Source organism: Gallinula chloropus (genome assembly GCF_964237585.1).
Source record: "Gallinula chloropus genome assembly, chromosome: 21".
Classification (NCBI taxonomy): Eukaryota; Metazoa; Chordata; class Aves; order Gruiformes; family Rallidae; genus Gallinula; species Gallinula chloropus.
In genome coordinates, this window is record NC_140106.1 from 1,364,690 (window position 1) to 1,388,705 (window position 24,016).

Genomic DNA, 24,016 nt, shown 5'->3' on the forward strand with positions numbered 1-24,016 from the left:
TCCCAACCCACGGGCCTCTTAATTTCTTGATTTTGGGGTTATTTGCCCCTTCCTTTTCCTTTTCCCTTCCCTTACTTCTCACATTCCCCCTCCCCTTCCCTTTAACCTGCTCTTTTCCTGTAAGGAGCAGGCAGCTGCGTGGATCTTGGCCCTCAGCCGGGTGAAACCACGACACTCTCACAGAGAGGTGAGAGGCCGATCATCAGTCTCTCCAGCAAGGAACACGTGTCCCTGGTGCTGCAGAGGCTGCCACCAGTGCAAAATAAGGACATCACAGGTACCAGGACTTACTCTGCCACACAAGAGTGTCAGGATTTCCACTCAAGAATGCTGTGAGCTGTGTGGAGGTTGACCCACACTCAGAGACTACTGAAATATTTCTCAAGTATTTTGCTTGGGAGGTCTTCAGGAAAATGACTCAGTAACAATGTAATTCTGTCCAGTTACCTCCACAGTTCATTACCAAGGACTAGGCTGTAGTCATTGGGTGACAATGTCTGTAGTGACAGCATCACCTCCACTCTCTCACATTTTACCCCCCTTTTACGGCAGAGTAGCTGCACTGGCCCTTAGGGAATCCCTCCTGGGGTGGATTAATTCACAGGGAATCAGAAGAACGCAAACTAAGTTTATCCTAAAGCCCAAGGCAGAATGTCTGGAGCTTAAACACACTGTCCCAATTCAAGGGCATGTCTGCACTCTCCTCCTTGCACACACTGTCACAGCTCTCTCTCTGAAAGGTCACAGGGAGGCTGGAAGTTCAGTGACAGGAGTACTGTGCCTTGAGCTACAGCAGGACTTACTGCAAGCAGTGCTGCACAAGTGTCTAACACTAACTCTGCAGGCAAGGACACTGCACAGTCCTTGTGCCTGTGCTGATGGGAAAGCACGGGGGGCAGGAGAAGGAAACCCCACACAAGCTGTGACTATTTACCACTTTCTTTCAGAAGAGGGATCGAATACTCTCCAATGAGCAGAAGCTGCCAGAACAGAAGCAAGGCTTCTCAGCACAGCAGCCAAAGGGACATTTTGCTACCTAAATGCTTCTACCTTCATCTTTAGGGCCACTTCTACCTGACACCATCAGAAACAGCAAAAAAAGAAAATAAAAAAGAGGAGGAAATGTGCACGTGGTGTCAGACAGCAAAACACCTCTGCATGGCATCGATACCAAGGTCAGGAATGAACACGTGGGATAATACACTATTATTGTCTTTGTAAGAAATACTTTGGCATGGATGTAAGTGTATTTCCTACAAATTCAAGTGCCATATGCACTTGCCAGAACCCTTGACCTGATCAATTCCACAAACCATCATCTCAGTTCCTGATGGAAACCTCACCGGGCTGGCACGATGTGATTTCAAACAGTGCTTGTCTTTATTTCCAGCCACTCAGATGTCTACACCCCTCTTTGCTCTTCTACAGAGATGCTATTGCACACAACACCCATACCCACACACACCATCCACCTCATCTGACTTTTCTCTGAGTTCAACAGGTAGCAGTAAAAACTAATTCAGGATCAAAACATGAAGTTCAAACCAAGCATTTAAGTACCCCATAGCAGGGTAAACAGAAAGATGATTAGCATGGCAATTCATTCTAATAAAGTGTTGATGACACTTTTTAGTCTTTCTTCAACAAATAAGAATTCATTCACCACTCACAAGGGAACTGGGGTCACCTGACTGTCTCTGAGGAGATGACACCAAAGACAGGAAGGTTTTGATGAGCAGTTCTCTACTGCAACACAACTGCTTCCAAATGACCCTTGATTCTAAACGTTCAGATCTATTTTAGCTGCACAGGCAACTGTTTTACAGCTTTGCTTGAAGATGTTTTGTAAAGAAGAGCTGTACTTCTGTGGGGTTGGGTGTTAGTTAAGTATTTTGAGTGACAACTACAGTACTTGTTTTAAACACTATCTAATCATTCCACAAAGATGGGTAAGCAGACCAAAAGCACCAAACAAAATGCAAACCCTCAAATGCACCCTGCAAGGCAGGCTTTGAAACATAAGGAACCTGAGGTCAAATCAAATGCTGTCAATTAGCAAGAAAGAAATCTAAAATCATGATCTCACTGTGGAGTTCTGGGCACTGGCTGCCATGTCAGTCTAGTCTAGATCAACTTTTATTCCCCCCTTTCTTCCGAACTTCCTATTTGGTAGGCTGCAGCTCTATTGTTCAAGGCTTCAAATTCCCTTCATCAAATTTCCCCTTAGCCTAGTGCCAGTTTGAAAGAACAGAACAACTTTAATTACTTTTCTAGTCCTTTTGGGATCTTGCCCACTACCCTAAATTACTACCCTGCAGCTGAACTTCAACCTCCTTCATTTGCTGACAAAAGGATGAAGGGAAAATGTGCTCAATTTACAGGATTGTAACAAGTGTCCCTGCCCCTCGCCCATTCCAGGACAGAGACTTTCAAAGCTACTGCAGCACTACTGGGGTTTCAGAACAGACCTTTACTAACTAACCATCAGTGGTAGAAAATGGGGAGGAACTAAGGAGAACTTTTCCACAAATGGGCAGACCTATTTTTGCTCCCAGGTTGCATTAACCCAAGTAGGAGGTGACCTTGAAAATCCTCCTTAGCCAGAAAGTAGCAAAGCCCTTCCTTGTCTCTCAGACACTGGTAACACAGGGAACAGCAGGAAGACCATCTAAATCTCTAGCTGCACAACCCCAGGAGTTGTTTAGTAATCTTAATAACAAATCCTGGTTAGAGAACCTGCAAGGCTGCCAAGAGACAAAGGTGGGAACCAGCTGAGCTTTCACCTGCCCAAAGAAAGCTTTCTGCAGAAACTTCAAGAAGACCCTTTCCTGCATTTTTTCTTTCCCTGACATCACAGGTTCTCAGCTCCAAACGTTTTCCCTGTTCACTTCAGTGAGGTCACATTCTGGGTGCACTTCAAGACAGAAGAACATGACAGGTATCACATTTCTTTAAAATTAAAGAAACCCCCAAACACACCCACACCACACCCACAGCCCCCCAATGAAATGACACACAACTTATGCTTTTAGCAGAAGAATGTAACACCTGGTTTTTGCAAAGAGGGGGAAGGCCATGGAAGTGGAAGCACCGTTCATTAGAAACTAAGGGCTCCTGCAGATCTCAGAGAACAGCACAGCAAAGCCCCAGCTCCCTTGCATCCCTCCTTGCTAACAAACTTTCCCCCACCCCCCATGCTTAACAGCAACAGTATGTTCATACCCTCAAAATGTGGGAGTGGGTTCAAATGAGTCCCCACTCCTGGAGCAGCATTTCTCTATTCAGACTGTATCCTGTGCAGGACCAGTGAAAAAACAGGCAACAGTGGGTAAAGCAAAACTGCATCAAAGTTAAAGGACTGTCAGTTAGCAGATGCAAAGTACCTGCTGCAACTCCAAAAGTCAAACCCACCATGCAATGAAACTGCTTTTCACACCGCAGAAGCTGCATCTGAATCAAGTTCCCAGAGCTGCAGTGACACATGTGCTGTGCTAACAGCATCCTTTAACGGCGCTACGAATCCCTGAGGCAGAAGGTCACAGCACAAACATCCCACTCTCAAGGGACTTTTCTTCCCCAACACAAACACAAAAACATAACATCAGCCAGCAACCAAAACACTACAAGCAAGAACAGATAAAGACTAAAAATCAATGGGGAACCTATAATATTTGGTTATACAGCATGCAACAAGATATTCAGGTGATGTTTCTGTAATGTCTTTTCTACTTTACAACCTACTGAGAGATGAGGCTTGGAGCTACATTATTAAATGCTGAAGGTAAAACTGAATGAATGAGAAACACACAAGCTGCAAAAAATCAAGGCTGACAATGTGAGATTACTTTTTCTAAAATCAGGCAATAAGAAGAGGAACCAGCATCGACAGCGTTTCTCTGCAGTTCTACTTGCAAACAAAAGCCCAGCCTTTTCTCAGTAACATCACCTTTACATGTCTTATGCCTTTTACTCTGTTAAGAGAAACTGAGAAATAGCATGGAACAATGGTTTCTGTTGTTGGCAGCTAAAAGTGGAAGTGAATTGAAAGGTATGGGGCAGCAGCTCCCAGGTATCCATAGGTAATGGGAACTTTCTATCTAACTAACCAAGAGTGGCTACTTTCTCTTTTCATTTAAAAATGGACTGTTTAATTACAAATATATTCATTATAAATTATACAGTTATTTATTAATTAGAAATCCCTTATTCACTTTAATGAATTACGTTCATGAAAAATATTACCCTACCAAAAGAAAAGGGTACAGAGCTGCCCTTGCCTGCATCTTCTCCTTCCCTCTGAAACAGGGCTGCCGGGCACACATGGGCACCATCCCAGGAATAAAGCCTGAGCCCTCACAGAATCACAGGGCAGACGGACGGTGTTCAGTGGTGGGACAAAACATGAAGTTCCAATCACATTTGGCTGCCAGCTGATCAGCTGGTATAAGGCAGGACTGCTGAGAGAGGCTGTGTCTGTCCTGCTGGGCAGGAGACAATTGCTACTGCAACGAGCACTAATCAATGTTGTCTCATCGCATCCCAAAGCAGCACAAAGTAAAGTGCAAGTGACAAAGGCATTTCCCATGCTTCCTCTCCAAAACAGAGGGCATCCCTGTCCCACTCCCACCCATGCCACCCTTACTCTAACAAAGGATTCAAATCTTACTCCAGGGTGACCAGGCTGTAAGGAAAGCGCCTGCTGCTCTGTCAGAGCTCAGCTCAGAGCTGCACTGGGGAAACAAACTCACCATCGGCTGGGAGCAGGGAAATGCTTTGCTCAGACCCTCCAGACAGGTGGCACACTGCCCAATCTGCACCAGAATTTACCAGCACAAAGAAAAGGGGGTGGAAAAGAGGGGTGGACTTACCGGGGACTGAGGGCCTGAAGCTCTGGGGCTGCCAACTCCACACGAGGCCAGATGGCTCCGGCAGGGACTTGCTGCCCAGGCTGTGGCAGATACCAAAAGCCCCGGCTGGGCGGGGGAGCGGGGCTGCAGGGAGAGGGGGTGCCGGGGGTGAGGAGAGGCTGGCGGGGGAGAAACGCCCCCCTCCTGTGGGGAATGGAAGAGCCGCCCGGGAAAGGAGACACCTTGTGCTGGTGGGAGGGGAGCTGTGAGAGCCCGAGGAGCAGCAGCAAAGCCCGAGACAGGGGCTCTGGCAGCCATGTCAGTGGGGGTGCTGCCTGGCAGCCATGTTAGTGGGGGTGCTGCAAGGCAGCCATGTCAGTGGGGGTGCTGCCTGGCAGCCATGTTAGTGGGGGTGCTGCCTGGCAGCCATGTCAGTGGGGGTGCTGCCTGGCAGCCATGTTAGTGGGGGTGCTGCCTGGCAGCCATGTCAGTGGGGGTGCTGCCTGGCAGCCATGTTAGTGGGGGTGCTGCCTGGCAGCCATGTCAGTGTGGGTGCTGCCTGGCAGCCATGTCAGTGGGGGTGCTGCCTGGCAGCACGGTTTCAGCCACGCAGGCACTGTTACAAGCTCTGCATCTCTTCCAGGCTGCCAATTGCCACTGATTATTATTTCCAGCCTTGAAGAGGTGCACAGCTCCCCCCATTCCCTGGTTTAGATCTCACTGTGCTTCAAGTCACTGGAAACAAAGGCTGTGGTGGCAAGGTTCAAGCATCACTTTTCTGACAGGGAGAGAAGCACTAAGAAGCATCACTATGAACAGTCTTGGCTCCTGTAAAGCCATCCAACACTTGACTGCAATTTCTACCTTATTTTGTTGGGTATGACAGAAAATACAGAGAGCCACAGAACAATTGAACTGCAGCAAATCTGTGCATTTGCACTACCCACTCAATACATGCCATTCAGAGGAGTCCTGGTGTGGAACATGCTGGGAAATGTTGCTTTTGCAAATTGAATACGTAGCAAAGAAAATGGAAAATAACAGGAATTGGTATTAGAGGAAATACAAGCCTCAACTCAGCAGCTGGAGTTACAGGCAGTTGTAAAAGTGTTTGCAAAGTGAAAAGCCATAGTATGTGATCAATTGTATGTGGTAGGAGTAGTGACCCGAATGAAACGAGCATTGTCGAAAGGAAGTTTAGGGAAGAGATTATATAAGGGTTTTTTAAGGAACTGTGGCTGGATTGTACAGTCATGCCTGGACTGTCGACAGTTTGCTAGTGGCCTTGTCCCTGGCGCGAGTCCTCGTGGCACAGGCCCACTAGAAGTCTGGCAAACAGACGTTACACACGTCCCCGAATTTGGTTGGCAAAAGTATGTTGATGTTTGTATAGAGTAGGTGTAAAAGGAAGTTTAAAAGGGGTCAAAGAAAGTCAATGGCAGGTGCTGTTAAAAAAAATGAACTAAAGGTGTTGCATGAGAGAAAAGATCTGTCGAGATTGAAATTGGAGGAACACAAAATTGGGGGAAAAATGAGTGGCCTCCCAAAAGAATAAAGCATTTCAGGCTGGCCACATGGAATCCTAATGAATTGATAACAGGGGCACGGGAACCAATTTACAACCTGAACTGCATAATTCGCTTGCAAGCAGTTTTGGAAATCATTTCCAACAAAACTGCCAATGCTACAGATCTCCTGAATCAACAATCTCGAGAGACGTGTGCTCGATCCTGCAACGCCGCCTGGTTTCGGATGATGTATTGGCCAAAGAGGGAGGAGGATGTGGCAAATTAAGTATTTCTACCGTGTCTGATCCTATGGATCCAAAACGTGGTGAACCACATGCAAGCAGTTACCATGACAGAATAAAACATCAGGTTCATAAAACCAACAAAACAAGTAACTGTTAGGATCATATAACCCTATCCCTTCTATGCTTGCTATAAAGTTCTTAGTCACGTGGTGTAGCAACTTTCTCCCCCTCTCCCGTTTTGTCTAATAGAATTTATGTATAGAAACTCTTGGTTAACTGAACAAAACTGGACTTTATTGGTGTACACAGGTGTAACAACAATAGAAACCAGCCACAACCAAAACCAAAACCAAAATAACAAGAGCTCCTAACAATGCGCAGAATTCTATCACACGGCATCGTTCACACATCGCCACAGCATCTGCAACCCTGCGAGGAGAGGCAGGGGTCCTCTGCCTAGAAGTAAAGAAATAACGGAACAGGAAAACCTTGATTCTTTCTAAACCAACCATCTGAGTTTGAAGAGACCTCTCAGTCTCAGTAACACCCACCTCTCTGGTTGCTCCGGGACGTGAAACCACACATGTTGGGATGACCTGAAAGTGTAATGGAAGGGGAACAATACACCACTATAGCCATAGCAAGGACATTGTCCCTACTGCCTGGCTATAGTGCTGGAGAAAGGAAATCTTACCACTCCTGGAGCTGAAGGATGAGGTTCGGGGGAGGGATTTGGGGTCTCATCTTCTCCAACGCCAGCCATTTTCAGCTGCTCCAGTGCTTGTTCACTTAACTGTGTGCTTTTGGAACTGCACAAGCGCAGTTTTCCCTCACCACCTCCCCACAGAAAGTACTAGAAAAGGAAGCTCACGCATGTGTGAATCCACTGAACCCAGTAGTTCCGCCATGATGATGGCGCATGACAAAATAGAAGACTCCAGCCGGTTTTGACCAGGCCTGGAGACCCTCCTAAAGCTTAATTTGCTAAGTAATGGGCGATGGGGTGGGAAAGCTGTGGACTTATGTCTCAACATTGCTGAAATATTACATTAAGATGCTTGTAAAGGGTTAAGGAAGACTTGCTAACAGGATAGCTTGAAGTGCCACAGTGGTGACCTCCCATAAAGAATGCCTCGCTCGAAGGACTCTGACCAAAGGTGTGTCTACTGTGTTAGGTACCAGCTCTTGCAAGAATGTATAATAAATTACTGTTTCACTAACGTGTGTACCTCAAGTCCTTTCTTTAGGACCATTGGCATTTCTAACACTCAGACACCCCTCACAACTTTTCTCTTCCAGGCCCCTCAGCAGCCTCTTGCCCCTCCTTGCCCAAATGAGGCTTTGATCCATATTAGAGGGCCTGGGGATCTACAAGGAGGCTTAGAGCTGGGAAAGAGGGCTTTGGGCCCCACACAGGAGAGTCTGGACCCTCAAAAGCAGGGGTTTGGCTTTCAGAACAGGACTTTGGGTGCTGTCAGTGGAGCTCTAGGAATGAAAATACGGCTTTCCACCCCAAAACCAGGTTTGGAGCTCTGAAGAGTTGCTTTGCAGCCTACACCAGGCTCTTTGGAGTCTGAAAACAAGGCTTTGAGCATGAAACAAATGAGGCCTTTTTCCTGCATGAGGAGTTTGCACTCTAAAACCAGACTTTGGGATCCCAAAACTCTGTGCTGAATATTCTAAACTGGGCAATGATTCCTAAAAGCAACACGTTGGAGCCAGAGAAGGAGGCTCTGTACTCTCACGTGGAGGTGGTGGTGGGGCCTTCAAAAGCAGGCTTCAGGCCTTCAAAGGGATGGTTTGGGCTCCTAAGGAGAGAAGTCCTGTCACCTTAAAAGTGCAGCTTGGAACTTCTCCATGAGGCCTCAGACCCCCAAAATGAGGTTTTTAGACCTCAAAGAGAGACCTGGGCAGACCAGAGAGCTGGGCAATCACCAGCCGTGCGGCCATGGGAGCAGGTCCAAGGCTGGGCCTTTCTGGGTGCCGAGGGCAGAGAGCAGCCCTTGGGAGAGACCTGCAGAAGGGCCCTGGGTGACAGCCTGCATCCCTCTGGGGTGGTTTGACAGGCAAGAAGGACCTGTGGGCCTCCAAACAGGGGACACAACTCCATGTGCAGCCAAGTGCCTGCGTCCCACAGCACAGCCAGCGCTGAACGGCACCCTGCAGCACCCAGCACCGCAGCCATGGCAGGGCCTCGGCAGCCTCCTGTCTCCACAGGCACCTGGCTGCAGCTTCAGGAGCCTGGTCCCACACTGCCAGCCGCACCTCGCAGCAGGACAGACGGACAACCGATCCCAGTTCCTCTGAGAGATGGAGACAACTGCAGCAACCATTGTCATCATCCTGAAATGCTGCCTGGCAGCCGCAGAGCACCAGGGGTGGACCTGCTCCCACCAGATCGGGAACCCTGGTACCCTCTGAGGCCCCTTTTCTTGGCTTTGCAGAGATCATGGCTGCCTGGGAGGCCGTGTCTCTAACTGGACACGTAATTACCCTGTAATCTTGGGGCAGCTGGAGCTGGACAGGGTGGGCTGGTATCCCGGGGACCCTCGCCCTGTGGTGTTCAGTGCTCCTGAGAGCTGGGCCCGAGGAGCGATCGCTCTCTGACAACCATGGCAGCACCCTGGGAGAACCCCGTGTGCACAGAGCAGCTTCTTGGCCAAGCAACAAAGAAACAACGTCCAGGTCCATTCAGAGAATGGGCTTCCACCCCCCTAGTTTCCACCCTTCCCTATGGTCAGAGCAGGGAGACCAAGCAGAGGGATCAGGGTTACCCTGGGGTCATGCCAAGGAGAATTCCTGGGAGTCAGCCCAGGGGACGATCCCTGTGTTAAAAACCCCAGGATCTCCTCTAGCCAAGGGAGGTGTGAGGGTGCTGAAGAAATACAAACCAGAGAAGTGTCTTTTGCAAAGCTTCCCCCTGCGGCACAGAGGAGATGTTTGTGGTGCACAGACCCATCTTCCAGCTGGCCAGGACTACTTCTGGCTGGGGGGGATCGAGTTCCCCACAGAGATTATCCCTGGGGAGGAGAAGGCAGCAGCCAGACTCAACTTCATTGCTCAGCAGCCATTTCCCACTCCTTGGAAAGGGCTGGGAGAAGCAAGGTGTTGCCTCCAGACGTCGGGGACACTGTAGAGCCCCAATCTTGCACCCAAATTTGGCCTTCAGTGGCAGGGATTCTTTTCCTTCTCCATGCAGATGATGTCAAGGTTGAGCTGCTTCAGGAGGGGCCATTAGCCATTGGGATGGTGCGGGACAGGGTGGTGATGTCACCCTGCCATGGTATGTAGTGCTGTGCAGCAGCAGCAGCAGAAACATTATTCAGGCAGGAAGGGCCACAGCCCCCACCTGCCTCTTTATCCTTCTGCTGGTGGCCCTGCGACCCCAGGGGCTCGGGGCTGCTCCATGCCGATCCCGGGAATTAGGTATGTGGCAGGTGAGGGCAGCAGCCAGTCCTGGCAGCAGAACCCACTGCCCCTCTGGGTGACAGTGGGACTGAGCTCGTGGTGGGGTCGGGCTGGGAGAGCCGTGGGGCTGGGTCAGGCTGGGTGAGCCATGGTCAACTCCACAGGCAGGAGGTGGCAGACGCCCTGTGGGGAGGCACAAGTTTCGTGGCTGCTGTTACCCTGGGCAAGGAGCTTGCCTTGGGATGTGCAAGCAGGGATGCTGTTGCTCCTCCCTGCAAATGATATCAAGGTTGAGCTGCTTCAGGAGGGGCCATTGGTCACTGACATGGTGTGGGACAGGGTGGTGATGTTTGCAGCTGCTGCCACGGGTATTTTCCAGGCAACCAATGGGGCCGGGAGCCGTGAGAAACCTTTGTCCCTAGAGCTGTCCCTGTGTCCCCCTGCCCTGGGGCAGCTTCCTTCGGGCCTGTGTGCCTGGGCTGGAGTGGCACTTCAGGGCCCAGGAATAGCCCAGGGGAGCACTTCTCCAAGCCCTGGACTTCTCACAGCCCCATGCACAGGGCCATGGCTCTCAGGCTGCCTGGCTGAGTGCCGGCTTTCAGCCTCAGAGATGTCCTGTCAGGAAAGCAGGAGCCTTCCGCATCTAGCCCTGCTGTAGGCTAAGAGGGACAGGAGGGTGTCCCTGTCCATTCCCTGGACACCCTCTACAATAGCAGGGAGTGCCCTGAGCCCAAGGCCTCCTTGACCTGTAAGAGCATCCCGAATCCCGAGAGCTGCTCCACATCCCCAGTCCTGCCGGCTGTGGGGTCTGAGCGGCCGACCGACTTCATTGGAAAGTGTGTGGTAGGGCTGGGGCTGGGGCTGGGGCTGGGCTGGGGCTGGGGCTGGCAGCTGGCAGAACTTGCTGGGAGCTGGGGTGTGAATTAGCTCCTTGCTTTGTCAGGTGAACCACTCTCCCAGCTTCGCCACAGACTCTCACCTGGAACGGGAGGTGAAGGATGCACTTCTCCGCAATAACATCAGCCTGATAAACGTGCCTGCCTGTGACAGAAGGAAGGTGCTGGAGGAAGACAGGCAGCACGTAAAGCATTGGCTCCTGCACAACCATCAGACTCTCCATGAATCCAGAGGAGGCTGTGGCACTCTGAGGCCTCAGAGGAGAAATCTTCCAAGCCATTGGCATCCTGAAAGGAAGCGCCAGGGCTTGTCTCTGGGCAGGAGGAGACTTGAGGCGCTGGGTGCTCTGGGTCCTGTGCATCGAGGTCCAGCCCCATTGAGCCCACTGCCCGGGCTTTTCCTGCTGTGGAGAGCAGGGGACGGTGGGTGGGCAGGAACCCCTGCAGCTCCTGTTTCAATTAGGACACCCAAGAGAACTCCAGGCTGGAGCTGCTGAGCATGTTAACCCCGTACTCAGCCTGCCCCTGCAGCCTCAGCTGCTGCAAGGTCCCCGCTGGCCTGCGAGGAAAGCTCCTGACAGTGTGCGGGGTGGCAGGAACGCCTCGAGCAGGGGCTTCTAAAGGAATTCTGTTATCATTGGGTTAGCTGGGGGAAAAGGCTGAGGGGCAGGGCGAGAGCCTGTGCAGCAGGGGAGAGAGCTGGAAGTGCTTCCCCAGCCCTCTCTGGGGGTAGGTGGAGCACATATCGCGTTGGTTCCCTGCATGCATGTGAAAGGAGGTATCAGATGGGGAAAGAAGCTTGCCAGGCCCTTGTCCCTCACCCAGGCAGCACCTGGAGCCTCCTCTCCCACCTCCCTGCCTCTGCTTTCTCCCGGTTTGCAGACGTGAGGAGTTGGAGAGCAACCAGGCTGCCTGGCTGGCCCAGGCAGAGCAGTACGAGAAGTCCCACCTGGGCGGTTTCCGGCGCGTTTACCCGGCGTGTGGGACAGAGAAGTACGAGCCGTTCTTCAAGCAGAGCATCTCCCTCTTCTGGGAAACGGCCTCATCCACAGCAAGGGAGGAGTGTGCCAGGTACGCTGCCCCTGTGGAGAACCCACTCCTCACAGGGCTGGCACAGAGACCCCTGGCTTCTGAGCCCTTCTTGGGATCAGCTCTGCTGCTCAACAGATGCACCTAAGCTGGTGAGTGCTGGAAGGGAAGGAGTCTGCAGGAGTGCGTCCTCTGGAGAGGCAGACGCCCTTTTCCATTGACTTCTGGGCCTGTGCTGTGGCACATTGCTTGTTTTTCATGGGATTCATTTTCCTCCCTCTTTGCTGGGGGTTGTTTGGGCGTTTTTCTCTCCCCTTTTAAAAATTGCTTTCTGCTTATGAAACTGTTTTTCTCTCATCCCATGAGGTTCTTTCTCTTTTTTACCTTTTGAATCCTCCCCCCATCACACCAGGGGACAGTTAGTGAGCTGCTGCCTGGTGCTTAGTTGCCAGCTGAGGTTAAAACCATGACATTAAAACCATGACACATGGATGGGCTTGTTTTTTTTTTCCCTCCGCACTTTCTAGCCCAATCCACCTCCCAACAAACTCTTCACCTTCCCCTTCTTTCTCCCCAGCAGAGGGCAGTCTGGGCAGTGCCCAAGGCAGAGCTCTGGTCCCTCCCCAGAGAGCCTCTGAAGGGCACAGAAGCTTCTGGTGGCAGACAGGGGCATTCAGCCACAGAGACTGGGGCATCCATGGAACAAGGAAAATCAGATCCATGGCAGCACGGTGTGCTGTGTGAATCGGCTTTTGGGTGGAAGGTCTTAACAGTCCCCGCTTCCTCCCACAGCTATGGAGATTTCCAATACTACAGAGACAAGAGGAAAACCAGAATGTTCATCTGCAGCCTCCCAGTGGCTGCCAGGGAAAAGGCATCTTCATAACACGTAACCCAAAGGAGATCAAACACGACAAGCATATGATCTGTCAGCAGTACATCTCTAAGGTAACGGGGAAGATCTCAAACTAGAGGTGGGGGTGTGCAACCTCGCAGCTCCTCCAGCATCCCACCTCCTCCTTGTGTCCTCTCCCTGCACCTTCCTGGACCTGCCAGGGGCACAGAGGTGGCCGCAGCTCAGCAAAGGCCTGGCGAAAGCTTGCCTTTCTCCTCGCTGCTGAGGGGCCGGGGAGCGGCACAAGCAGTGAGACAGAGCAGCCAGCCTCGTGCAGGGCAGCCAGCAGCCGCCTCGCAGCCTTGGCTTTTCTCACGTCCCTCCTGCCTTGTGTTCTCACAGCCTTTCCTCATTGATGGCTTCAAATTTGACCTTCGCTTTTATGTGCTGGTCACCTCTTGTGACCCACTGAGGATTTTTATCTACAAGGAGGGTCTTGGCCCGCTTTGCCACCAAGAGGTACATCGACCCCAGCAGCACCAGGAACCCAGTAGGAAAGGCAAGTCTGGTGGCTTTCATGGCATGCAGCTTGCTTCTTTCCTGTTCTTTGCACCCTCTGTACCTTTTCCGCCTCCTCCCAGAAGGTATTTCAGGTGTGTCTATGAGCTGTTTGTGTTGGTGTCTTGTAGCTCATTGTAAATGAAAGTCTCTCACGTTTCCTCATTTGTCCTGTTATGGGTGAGCTCAGGGGATGGGGGTTTTTGCAGCTCTGAACAGTCTCCGCTTCCTCCCACAGCTATCGAGATTTCCAATCCTACAGACACAAGAGGAAAACCGGAATGTTCATCTGCAGCCTCCCAGTGGCTGCCAGGGAAAAGGCATCTTCATAACACGAAACCCAAAGGAGATCAAACACGACAAGCAAACGAATGGTGCAATTATTCAAGAAGGGAACAGTTTAACCTGACCCTGTGTCTATAACTCAGCAATCTGCACCACAGGTGAAGAACAGACTGGAAGGAAGACTATGAGCCTTTCTCCAGAAGACCCCAAAAGGCCACCACCACATAGCAGCGTGCCTGCGCCAGAGCGAGGAGGCTGCTGCTGCTGATTTCTCAGCACTGCTTTGAATAACCCAGCCTCTTCTCAGAATTCTTATGTATATGTGTGACTGTGTGTAATAAATACCTGACTGATTGTTGACAACTGGTCTGAGTGGGAGAACATTTTTAGCTCAGGTCAGCTGAAGCAACTGATTTGTGGAAATCTGAAGAGTGTATATGGGAGGAGGACTTCAGAAAACTTTGAATCTCTCAATCAGGTGCAAGAATAAGTCTTTGCCCATTTATACAGGTTTATACAGGTTTATACAGGCATTTTATTTGAACTTATTTGAATTTACATTCAGTTTAGGTACATTCATTGCAGGGAAAACACTCGTTTAGAACTCGCCCAAGGTGGGCAAAAACAGGGGGGAGGGATATTGAAAAAGAGCCCCCTGGGGTGTATTTTGGCCCATTGGAAAGAGATTGTAGGGTCAGGAGGAACAGAAGACGGGAAGACCCTGATTAACTATTGCAATCAGTGGTGGCATCTGTATAAATCAGAACATTGGGTAAAATGTCCTCTTGGGCCACATTCAGCCGCGCTGCGAGCGCTGCTTCCCGTAGGAGGCTGGTCCCATGCCCTGAACATAGTATCACAGAATCACAGAATTGTAGGGGTTGGAAGGGACCTCGAGAGATCATCAGGTCCAACCCCCCTGCCAAAGCAGCTCCCTAGGACATGTCACTCAGATAGGTGTCCAGATGGTTCTTGAATACCTCCAGAGAAGGAGACTCCACCACCCTCAGCTCTCACAGGCTCCCATTCCTTCAAACAGCGTAGCCCACGGGATAGCCCCTATTAAGTAGTGGAGGAGATCAAAGTTAGCTCTTCCAAAATTCAGGGTAGCTATCCTACTTTTTGCCTTGCTTCTTCCACCCAGGATCTTGAACTCAACCATTTCATGGTCACTTTGTCCTAAGCTGCCCCTGACATTCACTTCCCTAACGAGCCCGTCCTTGTTAGTGAAAACAAGGTCCAGCACCTGCCCTCCCCTTGTAGGCTCCTGCACCATCTGTAGCAGGAAATTGTCTTCAACATACTGCAGAAATTGTCTGGACTGCATATGACTGGTCGTGTTGCTTGCCCAGCAAATATCTGGATAGTTGAAGTCCCCCATAAGGATCAGTGCCCGGGATCTTGAGGCTACTTCTAACTGCTTCTAGAATGCGCTATCAACCTGCTCCTCTTCATCAGGGGCCTACAGCACACTCCCACAACAATGTCACACATACCAGTTTGCCCCTTGATTTTAACCCACAAGCACTCGATGGATGGTTCATCCTTCCCCAGGTGGAGCTCAATACATTCTAGGTGCTCTCTCACATACAGAGCAACTCCCCCACCTCGCCTCCCTAGCCTGTCTTTCCTAAACAGCACACAGCCATCCATGACAGCGTGCCAGTCGTCCAGGTTGTCCCACCACGTCTCTGTGATTGCAATGAGAACGTGGCCCTGCGACCGCACAAAGATCTCTAATTCTTCTTGCTTGTTCCCCATGCTACGTGCATTTGTATAAGGGCATTTTAGTGGGGCAGCAGATGTAGGTATCCTCAACAGCCCACAGCGAGATTTCTGACAGGGGACTGGCAAAACTTCCCCAAGTCCACCCCTGTGCTGTTGGTATTTACCTTTTTCCACCATCAACTCCCGTTGTGACTCCTGAAGCACTTGCCTAACCCCAGCAGCCTTCTTAATACCCCCTTCCTAACTAGTTTAAAGCTCGATCCATGAGCCCTGCCATCTCCTGGGCAAGGATCCACTTTCCTTTATGGGACAGGTGAGCCCCCTCAGCAGTCACCTCCCCAGACCTACTGGCCACACTCTTTTTGATACAAACCAAGATACCATTGGCCTTCTTGGCTGCCTGGGCACACTGCTGGCTCATGTTCAGCCTGCAGTCAACCAACACCCCCAGGTCCTTCTCTGCCTGACAGCTCTCCAGCCAGTCTGCCCCAGCCTGTAGCACTGCATGGGGTTGTTGTGTCCCATGGGCAGGACTCTGCACTTGGCCATGTTAAACCTCATCCTGTTGGCCTCAGCCCTTTGGTCCAGTCTGTTCAGATCCCTCTGAAGAGCCTCCCCACCCTCAGGCAGATCAACACTTCCTCCCAGCTCAGTGTCATCTGCAAATTTACTGAGGGAGCATTCAATCCCTTCATCCAGGTCATTGATAAAGATGTTGAACAGAACTGGACCCAGGACTGAGCCCTGGGGGACGCCACTCGTGACCATCCTCCAGCTGGATTTGGTTCTATTCACCCTTTGGGCCCGGCCATCCAGCCAGTTTCCAACCCAGCTGAGGGTCCACCTGTCCAGGCCAGTGGCAGCCAGTTTCTCAGTCAGAATGCAGACAGCTGATTTTTCATGCACAGAACTGGGAAACAGTGGGAACGAGCAGGTGCTTTTTATATATATAACTTTTTCATTTTAGCTCTTCTGAAGGCATACAGGAGGAAAGAGACACGAGGAACTGTTGCTGTTATTCAGTGTTAGCTGCACTAAGAATTTAGCTCTTTGCCTCTAAAAAAAGCAGTCTCAGATCAGTATTATCCTAAAATAATTCAGTTTAAAGGAGCAGCAGAATGCTGGATCTACTTTTACTGCATGACTGGCGTTTTTCAGAGTAGCTCATAGGAAATCATAAACATCAGGGGAATCAGGATAGATGATTTTGTCAGTCTGGCTGCCTGAACATCCAGCCTGGAGGTTTGCACACAGCCTGGAACTGGATGTTCTCAAAGAGCTGTGGCATCCTGGGAGGGTCTGGAGAGGAGGAATGCTGACGTCCTTGTTGGGCAGAGTCTCTGGATCCCGTGAGGCAACAGAGCCCAGAGTTCCAGAACTGAACCACAGGCAGAATGAGCTCTGTGCACTGAAGTACAGGGACTGAGGGTGTTCCAGGAGCGAGAGGTGCTGAAGCTGGATGGGTGATACTCTTTTGATGGGATGATGGGTGTATTTTGTACAGGGAGCAGCAGAGACTTTTCTGGAACATCCTGTATGGTACTCTCTGGAACTCCCAGTAGCAGCAGTGCCGTAGGATACTGGTGCATCACGTGGAATTGAAATATATGTGAGCAGACTGATAGATCTTCACAAGGACTGTCTGTCAGTGAAGAATCCTGGTGGAAGGGCAATTTTCCTACCAACCTTTTCCAGGTGGCAGTGCTCCACTCAGCCCCAGTCACCACCTGCTTGATGTAGGGGGTGTGAAATTGCTGTTCTCAAGGTGTGTGAACGGTGAAACATGAAAGAGCATCAGAGACAAAAATGGAAACTAAAGCCATGCAAATTCACATAGAATCATAGAATCCCAGACTGGGCTGGGTTGGGAGGGACCCCAAGGATCACAGAGCCCCAACCCCCTGCCACAGGCAGGGCCACCAACCTCCAGGCCTGGAGCTACACAAGGCTGCCCAGGGCCCCATCCAGCCTGGCCTTGACCACCCCCAGGGATGGGGAGCTGACCTGAAAGCAGCATTTGAAGAGTGAGGACACTGAGACTGGAATGAGCTGGAACTGTTTAAAACTCCCCTTTGCCTGGAGCACACAGCACACATCTCAGGGGTTTGCTGCCTTCGGGCTGAGGGGCAGCAGAGCCAAAGGAGCCGGGCTGATGCCTGTCTCAGAAACACTCCCCAGGCTGCTGGCCATGGCCCTCAGAGCAAGGGCTGCAGTGAAGCGCTGGCTGCTGCCTGCCAGCCCTGGCTGGGCTGATGGGCCTGAACCCCCTGGCCAAGGGGATCAGCTCTGCCCCTGCCCGGCAGCAGCCTGGATCTGTCAGGCAGCTCCTGACAGGAATCTCTCCTGGCTGCCGGGATCCTGCCCATGCAGGGAGCTCCAGCAGGCAGGAGAAGCCCCTGTGCTGGGCCAAGGGCCCTGCTGCCTCACGGGGACCCCAGCCCTCAGCTCAGCTTGGGGGCAGCTGGAGCAGAGACTGGGCCTGGCCAGACCCCCATGGCCGCCCAGTAGCCCCCTAACCCAGGCCCACAGCTCCCCCCATGCCCAGGAACCCCCATGGCCGCCCAGTAGCCCCCTGACCCAGGCCCACAGCTCCCCCCATGCCCAGGAACCCCCATGGTCGCCCAGTAACCCCTGGCCACAGATCCCATCCGTCCCCCAGGCCCCATGGGTGCCTCCCCAGGGCTGCCCCTGCCCCAGAGGGACAGCAGATGGACAGAGGGACGGCCAGAGAGCAGGACGGGGGGACATGGAGAGGGAAGAGGTGGAGGGGAGGAGAAAGGGTTGGACCAGGAGGGACAGACAGGGACCAGAACAGACAGACAGGGACCAGGAGGGACAGACAGGGACCAGCCCCCTGACCCTGCCCCAGCCCCCTGACCCTGCTCCAACCCTGACCCTGCTCCAGCCCCCTGACCCTGCTCCATTTCCTTTTAGCCCACTTCCCCTTTCTTTATTTTTCCCCCTGTTTCCTCCTTGAGGATTGTGGTTTCCAGGTGGTTTGTCATCATCCCAGCACACTTCAGGGCTGTGGTTAAGGATGCCAGGCGTTCATTCTGCCCATGTAGGGAGTGGTTGAGGAGCACAACCCGCCCTTGCCTGGTGAATTCAGCATCTCTTTTCATCTCATCTCCTTTTCCAACTGGGTAAGGTTGAGGAAGGGCTGAGGCTCCTGGAATTGGTGGTTTCAACACTGGAGAATTTACTGGAGTCTGTGGGTGACACCAAGCTGAGGGGTGTGGGTGACACAACAGAAGGGAAGGAGCCGTCCAGAGGCATCCTGACAGGCTGGAAAGGTGGGTGAACCTAATGAGGTTCAACACTGCCCAGGGTCAGGTGTTGCACTAGGGCTGGAGGAATCCCAGACACAGATACAGACTGGGAGAAGAGCTCCTGGGGAGCAGCCCTGTGAGAAGGACTTGGGGATTGTGGATGAGGAGCTCAACATGAGCCAGCAGTAGCTCTAACAGCTGGGAAGGGCGCTGGGATCCTGGGCTCCATCAGCAGAGGGGTGGCAGCAGGGACAGGGAGGGGATTGTCCCTCTCTGCTCTGCCCTCCCCAGCTGGGGTCATGTGGCCAGAGCCCCAACACAAGGAGGATGTGGGGATGGTGGGGAGGGGGCAGAGGAGCCACGGGGATGCTCAGAGGGCTGGAGCAGCTCCCCTACGGAGAGAGGCTGAGGGAGCTGGGCTGGGTCAGCCTGGAGAAGAGAAGGCTGTGGGGGGACCTCACTGCAGCCTCCCAGTCCCTGAAGGGAGCAGAGAAACAGGAGGGGAATGGGCTTGTTCAAGGGCAGAGACTGGCAGGACAAGGGGGGGTGGAGTGAAGCTGGAGGAGGGAAGGGGGAGAGGAGAGATTGGGGGGAAGTTCTGTACAGAGAGAGTGGTGAGGGGCTGGAAGGGGCTGCCCAGAGAGGGGGTGGGTGCCCCATCCCTGTGGGTGTTCAAGGCCAGATTGGCTGGGGCCCTGGGCAACCTTGTGTAGCTCCAGGCCTGGAGGTTGGTGTCCCTGCCTGTGGCAGGGGGTTGGAGCTCTGGGACCCTTGGGGTCCCTCCCAACCCACACCAGGCTGGGATTCTGGGATTCTATGATCATGGAAGGGCATCCAGTACACCTGGAATCAACTACCCCAGAGATGGAAACAAACCCCCCCCAAAGCATCTGCCATGGCCTGAGCTTTAGAGCAGGGTGAAGCCCCAGAGCACCAGCAGTGCACTGATGACGTCATTGTTGAGGGCAAGACAGCAGAGGAAGTTTTTGAGAAAGAAAATCATCCAGTTTCTGCTAAAAGCTGGTTTTGCCATCAAAAAAACCAACCCCAAAGGTCAAGGGACCTGCTCAGGAAATCCAGTTGTTAGGAGTAAAGTGGCAAGATGGGTGTCATCAGATCCCAATGGATGTTCTCAGTTGGGTGGCTGCAGGATGAGTATGAGCCCAGGTAGCCAAGAAGGCCAATGGCATCCTGGCTTGTATCAAAACCAGTGTGGCCAGTAGGTCTGGGGAGGGGATGGTGCCCCTGGACTGGGCACTGGGGAGGCTGCAGCTGGAGTGCTGGGACCAGTTCTGGGCTCCTCAGCACCAGAAGGACATTGGGGTCCTGGAGTGAGTGCAGAGAAGGGGAAGGGTCTGGAGGGTGAATCCCATGAGGAGCAGCTGAGGGAGCTGGGGGTGTTGAGCCTGGAGCAGAGGAGGCTGAGGGGAGCCCTTCTCCCCACCTCCCCTGCCCTGCCAGGAGGGTGCAGAGAGGTGGGCGATGGTCTCTTCAGCCAGGGGACAGGAGATGGGACAAGGGGCAATGGGCTCAAGCTGCCCCAGGGCAGGGTCAGAGTGGATATTAGAAGCAAATTTGTTCCTGGCAGAGTTGTCAGGGCTGGAACAGGCTGCCCAGGGAGGGGGTTGAGTCCCCAGCCCTGGGGGTGTTCAAACAAAGGGGAGATGAGGTGCTGAGGGAGCTGGTTGAGCTCAGGATGGGGATGGTTGGGCTGGATTGTCTCCAAAGGTCTCTCCCAACCTCGTGATCCTGTGAAATGCTGGCAGCACATGAAGGGGGTTTGGAGACACTTTGGAAGCCACTTAGAACCAGAGCCCAGCTCCTCCTGGCACCCCGACAGCCGGTGCTGGGCTGGATGTCCAATGGGAAGGCCCCTCCTGTGCCCCATGCCAGGTGGAGCAAGTGGCTTGTGCTGCACTGGTCACCCAGTGGGCTGGGAATAGGAGCCCCCCAATAACCCAGGGAAAGCCTGGAAATGATCCCAGAAGGGGGAATATCAGCAGAGGAGGAGGAGGTGGCACGTGCTGAACAGGCCCTGCTATAGAATGAACCACCAGAAAACAAGATGCCCCATCCCTGGGGGTGTCCAAGGGCAGGTGGGATGGGGCCCTGGGCAACCTTGTGTAGCTCCAGGCCTGGAGGTTGGTGTCCCTGCCTGTGGCAGGGGGTTGGAGCTCTGGGACCCTTGGGGTCCCTCCCAACACACCCCAGTCTGTGATTCCATGATCCTATGCCCTGTTCACTGATGGTTCCTGTCCCGTGGTGGGCAAACACCGGAGGTGGAAGAGCTGCTGTGTGGAGCCCCGACACCAGAAGCTGCTGAAGGAGAAGGTGGATCCAGCCAGTTTGCAGAGGTTAAAAGCCACCCAGCTGGCTTTAGACGTGGGCAAATGAGGGAAGTGGCCACAATTGCACCTCTGCAGTGACTCCATGTCGTGGTTTCACCCCGTCTGAGGGCAAAGATCCACGCAGCTGCCTGCTCCTTAGAGGAAAAGAGCAGGGGAAGGGGGAAGGGGAGGGGTGAGAGGCAAGGGAAGGGGAAAGGAAGGGGCAAAATAACCCCAAAACCAAGAAACTCAAAGGGTTGGGATAAGGATAGTTTACTAAAACAGCAGAAAGATCAAATATAACAGTGCTGACAGGACTTTAGAGCAAAAATATGTGGAGCTGTTGATACAGGATGGAGTTTCTCACCGACCCCACAGCTCAGGCCGTGCCACCCAGAGCTGTCCCAGAACCCCACCGTCCCCCAAAACCATATGTCCAGGAGCCACCCCCTTCCTGGAGCTGCCCATCACCCGCCCTTTATACTAAGCTTGGTGTAATTGGTGTGGAACACTCTCCTTGGCCAGTTTGGGTCACCTGTCCTGGCTTCATCCCCTCATTTCTCATGAGGAGCTGAGAAACTCCTTGACTGCCTGACCACAACTGAACCCATCAGGGTGTTGTCAGCACTATTCTCAAACCCAGCATCCCATCTGCTGCTCCACATGGAGTTAACCCCATCCTGACCCAAACCCAGGATGCTCCTAGATGGTGCCCAATGCCCAGTGGGGGTGGTGACAGCCATGGAAACGAAGCAACTGGAAGCACAGAGGCAAAGCCAAATCCCTGCCCAGTGAGAGAACCTGGCTGTAGAAGCACAACGTGGAGATGCCCACGGTCAGTCCAGCCCCCCTGGAGAACATCAGGACACCCAGCAGGTCCATCAGTGGCTCCAACAGCCCCCGGTTGGCACCGTCGGGGGTAATTCCTCATCACTCCCTGCGCCCAAGACACCTCAGGCCACCAAGGAGGAGATGCCAGGTGTAGATGTGGGGCTGGGTTTATCCATGGGCACTGTCTCACAGGCCAAGAGGTGACACCCTCTCCGGTCTGGCTGGAAGAAGAACCATGGGGAAGGGTCTGGCAGGTGGGTTCCATCCCAGAGCCACGGGGCGTCACCGAGGCGGGTGGCACAGGGGCACCACTGTGACCTCCCACTCAGGCCAGGAGGGGCAGCTCCTTTGTGACACGGGCTGGGGGATGGAGGGTGTCACATCACAATGGTGACCAGCATCCTCCCCACTCGCTCCAGGGCAGGTATTGGGAGCTGCTCTTCCCCAGAGGAGGAAGCAAGAGAGAGACAGAGAGGCAGGACAACGGCACCGTGGTTGATGAAGGGTGGAGGGAGGGAGGAAGAAGAGGGCAGAGAAGTGGTTCTTTGCAGGGAGCAAGACACCCAGCACCTCCCCACCTAGTGCAGCTGTTGGCCCAGAGGAAGACAGGACCTGAGATGGGAAAAGACTCCTTCCAGCCCCACTTGTGCCCAACGATTGGGGAGCTGGAGGATTATGGTAAGGCCTTTCAGAAGGGTTTTAAGACCACTTTTTGGGGGTGTCAAATATCTCTGCAGACAGCTGTGGCAACCCTGAGGGTCTTTTGGGGCTGGGTGCTCAGGCTGCTGCAAGGAAGGGGAGAGCTGCCCAGGCTCCTGAGTGGAGGAACGTGATGTTGGGGCTTCCAACAGCTGAAACAGCAGCCAAAGAGCCTGAAAAGCTCAGGGAGAGAGGGAGGGGGTGTCTGAGCCCTTCCCTTGGGCAGGTGAGAGGGACCCCTGATGACTCAGGGGGAGGGGGGACAGAGAGGAGCTTGAAGGCAGCCAAACCCGCCCTCCTCCCCCCCACCCTGGGGAGCTGCCCTGGAGGTGGTGTGAGCGAGTGGGTGGTTTGCTCAGCAGAGCTTGGGCAGGGGGTGGAAAGGCTTGAGGAGCACCAGGGAGCGTTGAAAGGCTGGTGGAGCAGCTCCCTGGCATCCTTACAAAGAGGGGGGTACCAGAAAAGGGGGGGGTGGTCTGGCAGAGGTTCCCCCCCCTGCCCTGTCGCCATCAGGGATGGGGAGGGATGGAGACAGGTTGCTACTCCAGCTCCTCTCAGCTCTCTCCACCCCTCCCAGCTGCCCTTGCACAGTGGGTTTCCTGCTGTGGAGCTGAGGAGAGGCAGAGAGAGGAGGCTGGAGTTGATGACATGCCCCAGAGGGGTCGGGCAGCCCCATCAAGGACATCCCTAGGCAGCTCCCTAAACTGGTGCAGCCCTCCAACCAATACCCCCCCTTTCTTGGGATCCCAGGTTGGCAGCTGGGAAGTGATGGGGAGAAAAGGGCTGTAAAAAGAGGGACTTCAGGGCGTTGGGGTGAGGGGATGGAGCTGCAGGAGCTCAGGGGGTGTTCCCCCCCCTCCCCCATCCCTTTAGGATCAGGGAAAAGCACTGAGGGGAGCAGCAAAACCTGGTCACCTCCTGGCTGAGAGGCTGCTGCCACCAATGGCATTTGGGGGGTTTTTTTGATCATCACAGGATCGCCAGGTTGGAAACGACCTTTCAGATCACCAAGTCCAACCATCCCCATCCTAAGCTGAACCAGCTCCCTCAGCACCTCATCTCCCCTCTGTTAAACACCCCCAGGGGTGGGGACTCAGCCCCTCCCTGGGCAGCCTGTTCCCCATCCCAACAACTCTTCCAGGGAAGAACTTTGCCCTCCCAGCTGAGCTGACCCTGCCCTGGGGCAGCTTGAGACCATTGCCCCTTGTCCCATCTCCTGTCCCCTGGCTGAAGAGACCACCCCCACACCTCTCTGCACCCTCCTGGCAGGGGAGGTGGGGAGAAGGGCTCCCCTCAGCCTCCTCTTCTCCAGGCTCAACACCCCCACCTCCCTCAGCTGCTCCTCAGAGGATTCACCCTCCAGACGCTTCCCCTTCTCTGCACTCACTCCAGGACCCCAATGTCCTTCTGGTGCTGAGGAGCCCAGAACTGGTCCCAGCACTCCAGCTGCAGCCTCCCCAGTGCCCAGTCCAGGGGCACAATCCCCTCCCCAGCCCTACTGGCCACACTGGGGCCGACACAAGCCAGGATGCCCTTGGCTGCCTGGGCACA

The 24,016-nt window shown here is 53.3% G+C and overlaps 3 protein-coding genes across 3 annotated transcripts in view; 1 reads left to right on the forward strand and 2 right to left on the reverse strand.

The window, feature by feature from the left end:
* The window catches only part of LOC311199705 (DNA mismatch repair protein Msh3-like), a gene marked incomplete at both ends in the record, with an annotated part of 50,400 nt that extends 39,134 nt beyond the window's left edge, over nucleotides 1-11,266 (reverse strand). Inside the window, one exon of the mRNA XM_084273843.1 lies at nucleotides 10,988-11,266. Within this exon, the coding sequence (XP_084129969.1) occupies nucleotides 10,988-11,266 (279 nt within the window). The remainder of the gene's footprint in view (nucleotides 1-10,987) is intronic.
* Nucleotides 1-24,016, reverse strand: part of LOC311199735 (tubulin polyglutamylase ttll6-like) — a gene marked incomplete at both ends in the record, with an annotated part of 274,802 nt that overhangs the window by 56,344 nt on the left and 194,442 nt on the right.
* The window catches only part of LOC311199706 (DNA mismatch repair protein Msh3-like), a gene marked incomplete at both ends in the record, with an annotated part of 108,224 nt that continues 106,591 nt past the window's right edge, over nucleotides 22,384-24,016 (forward strand). The window contains one exon of the mRNA XM_084273844.1: nucleotides 22,384-22,444. Coding sequence (XP_084129970.1) covers nucleotides 22,384-22,444 — 61 coding nt within the window. The remainder of the gene's footprint in view (nucleotides 22,445-24,016) is intronic.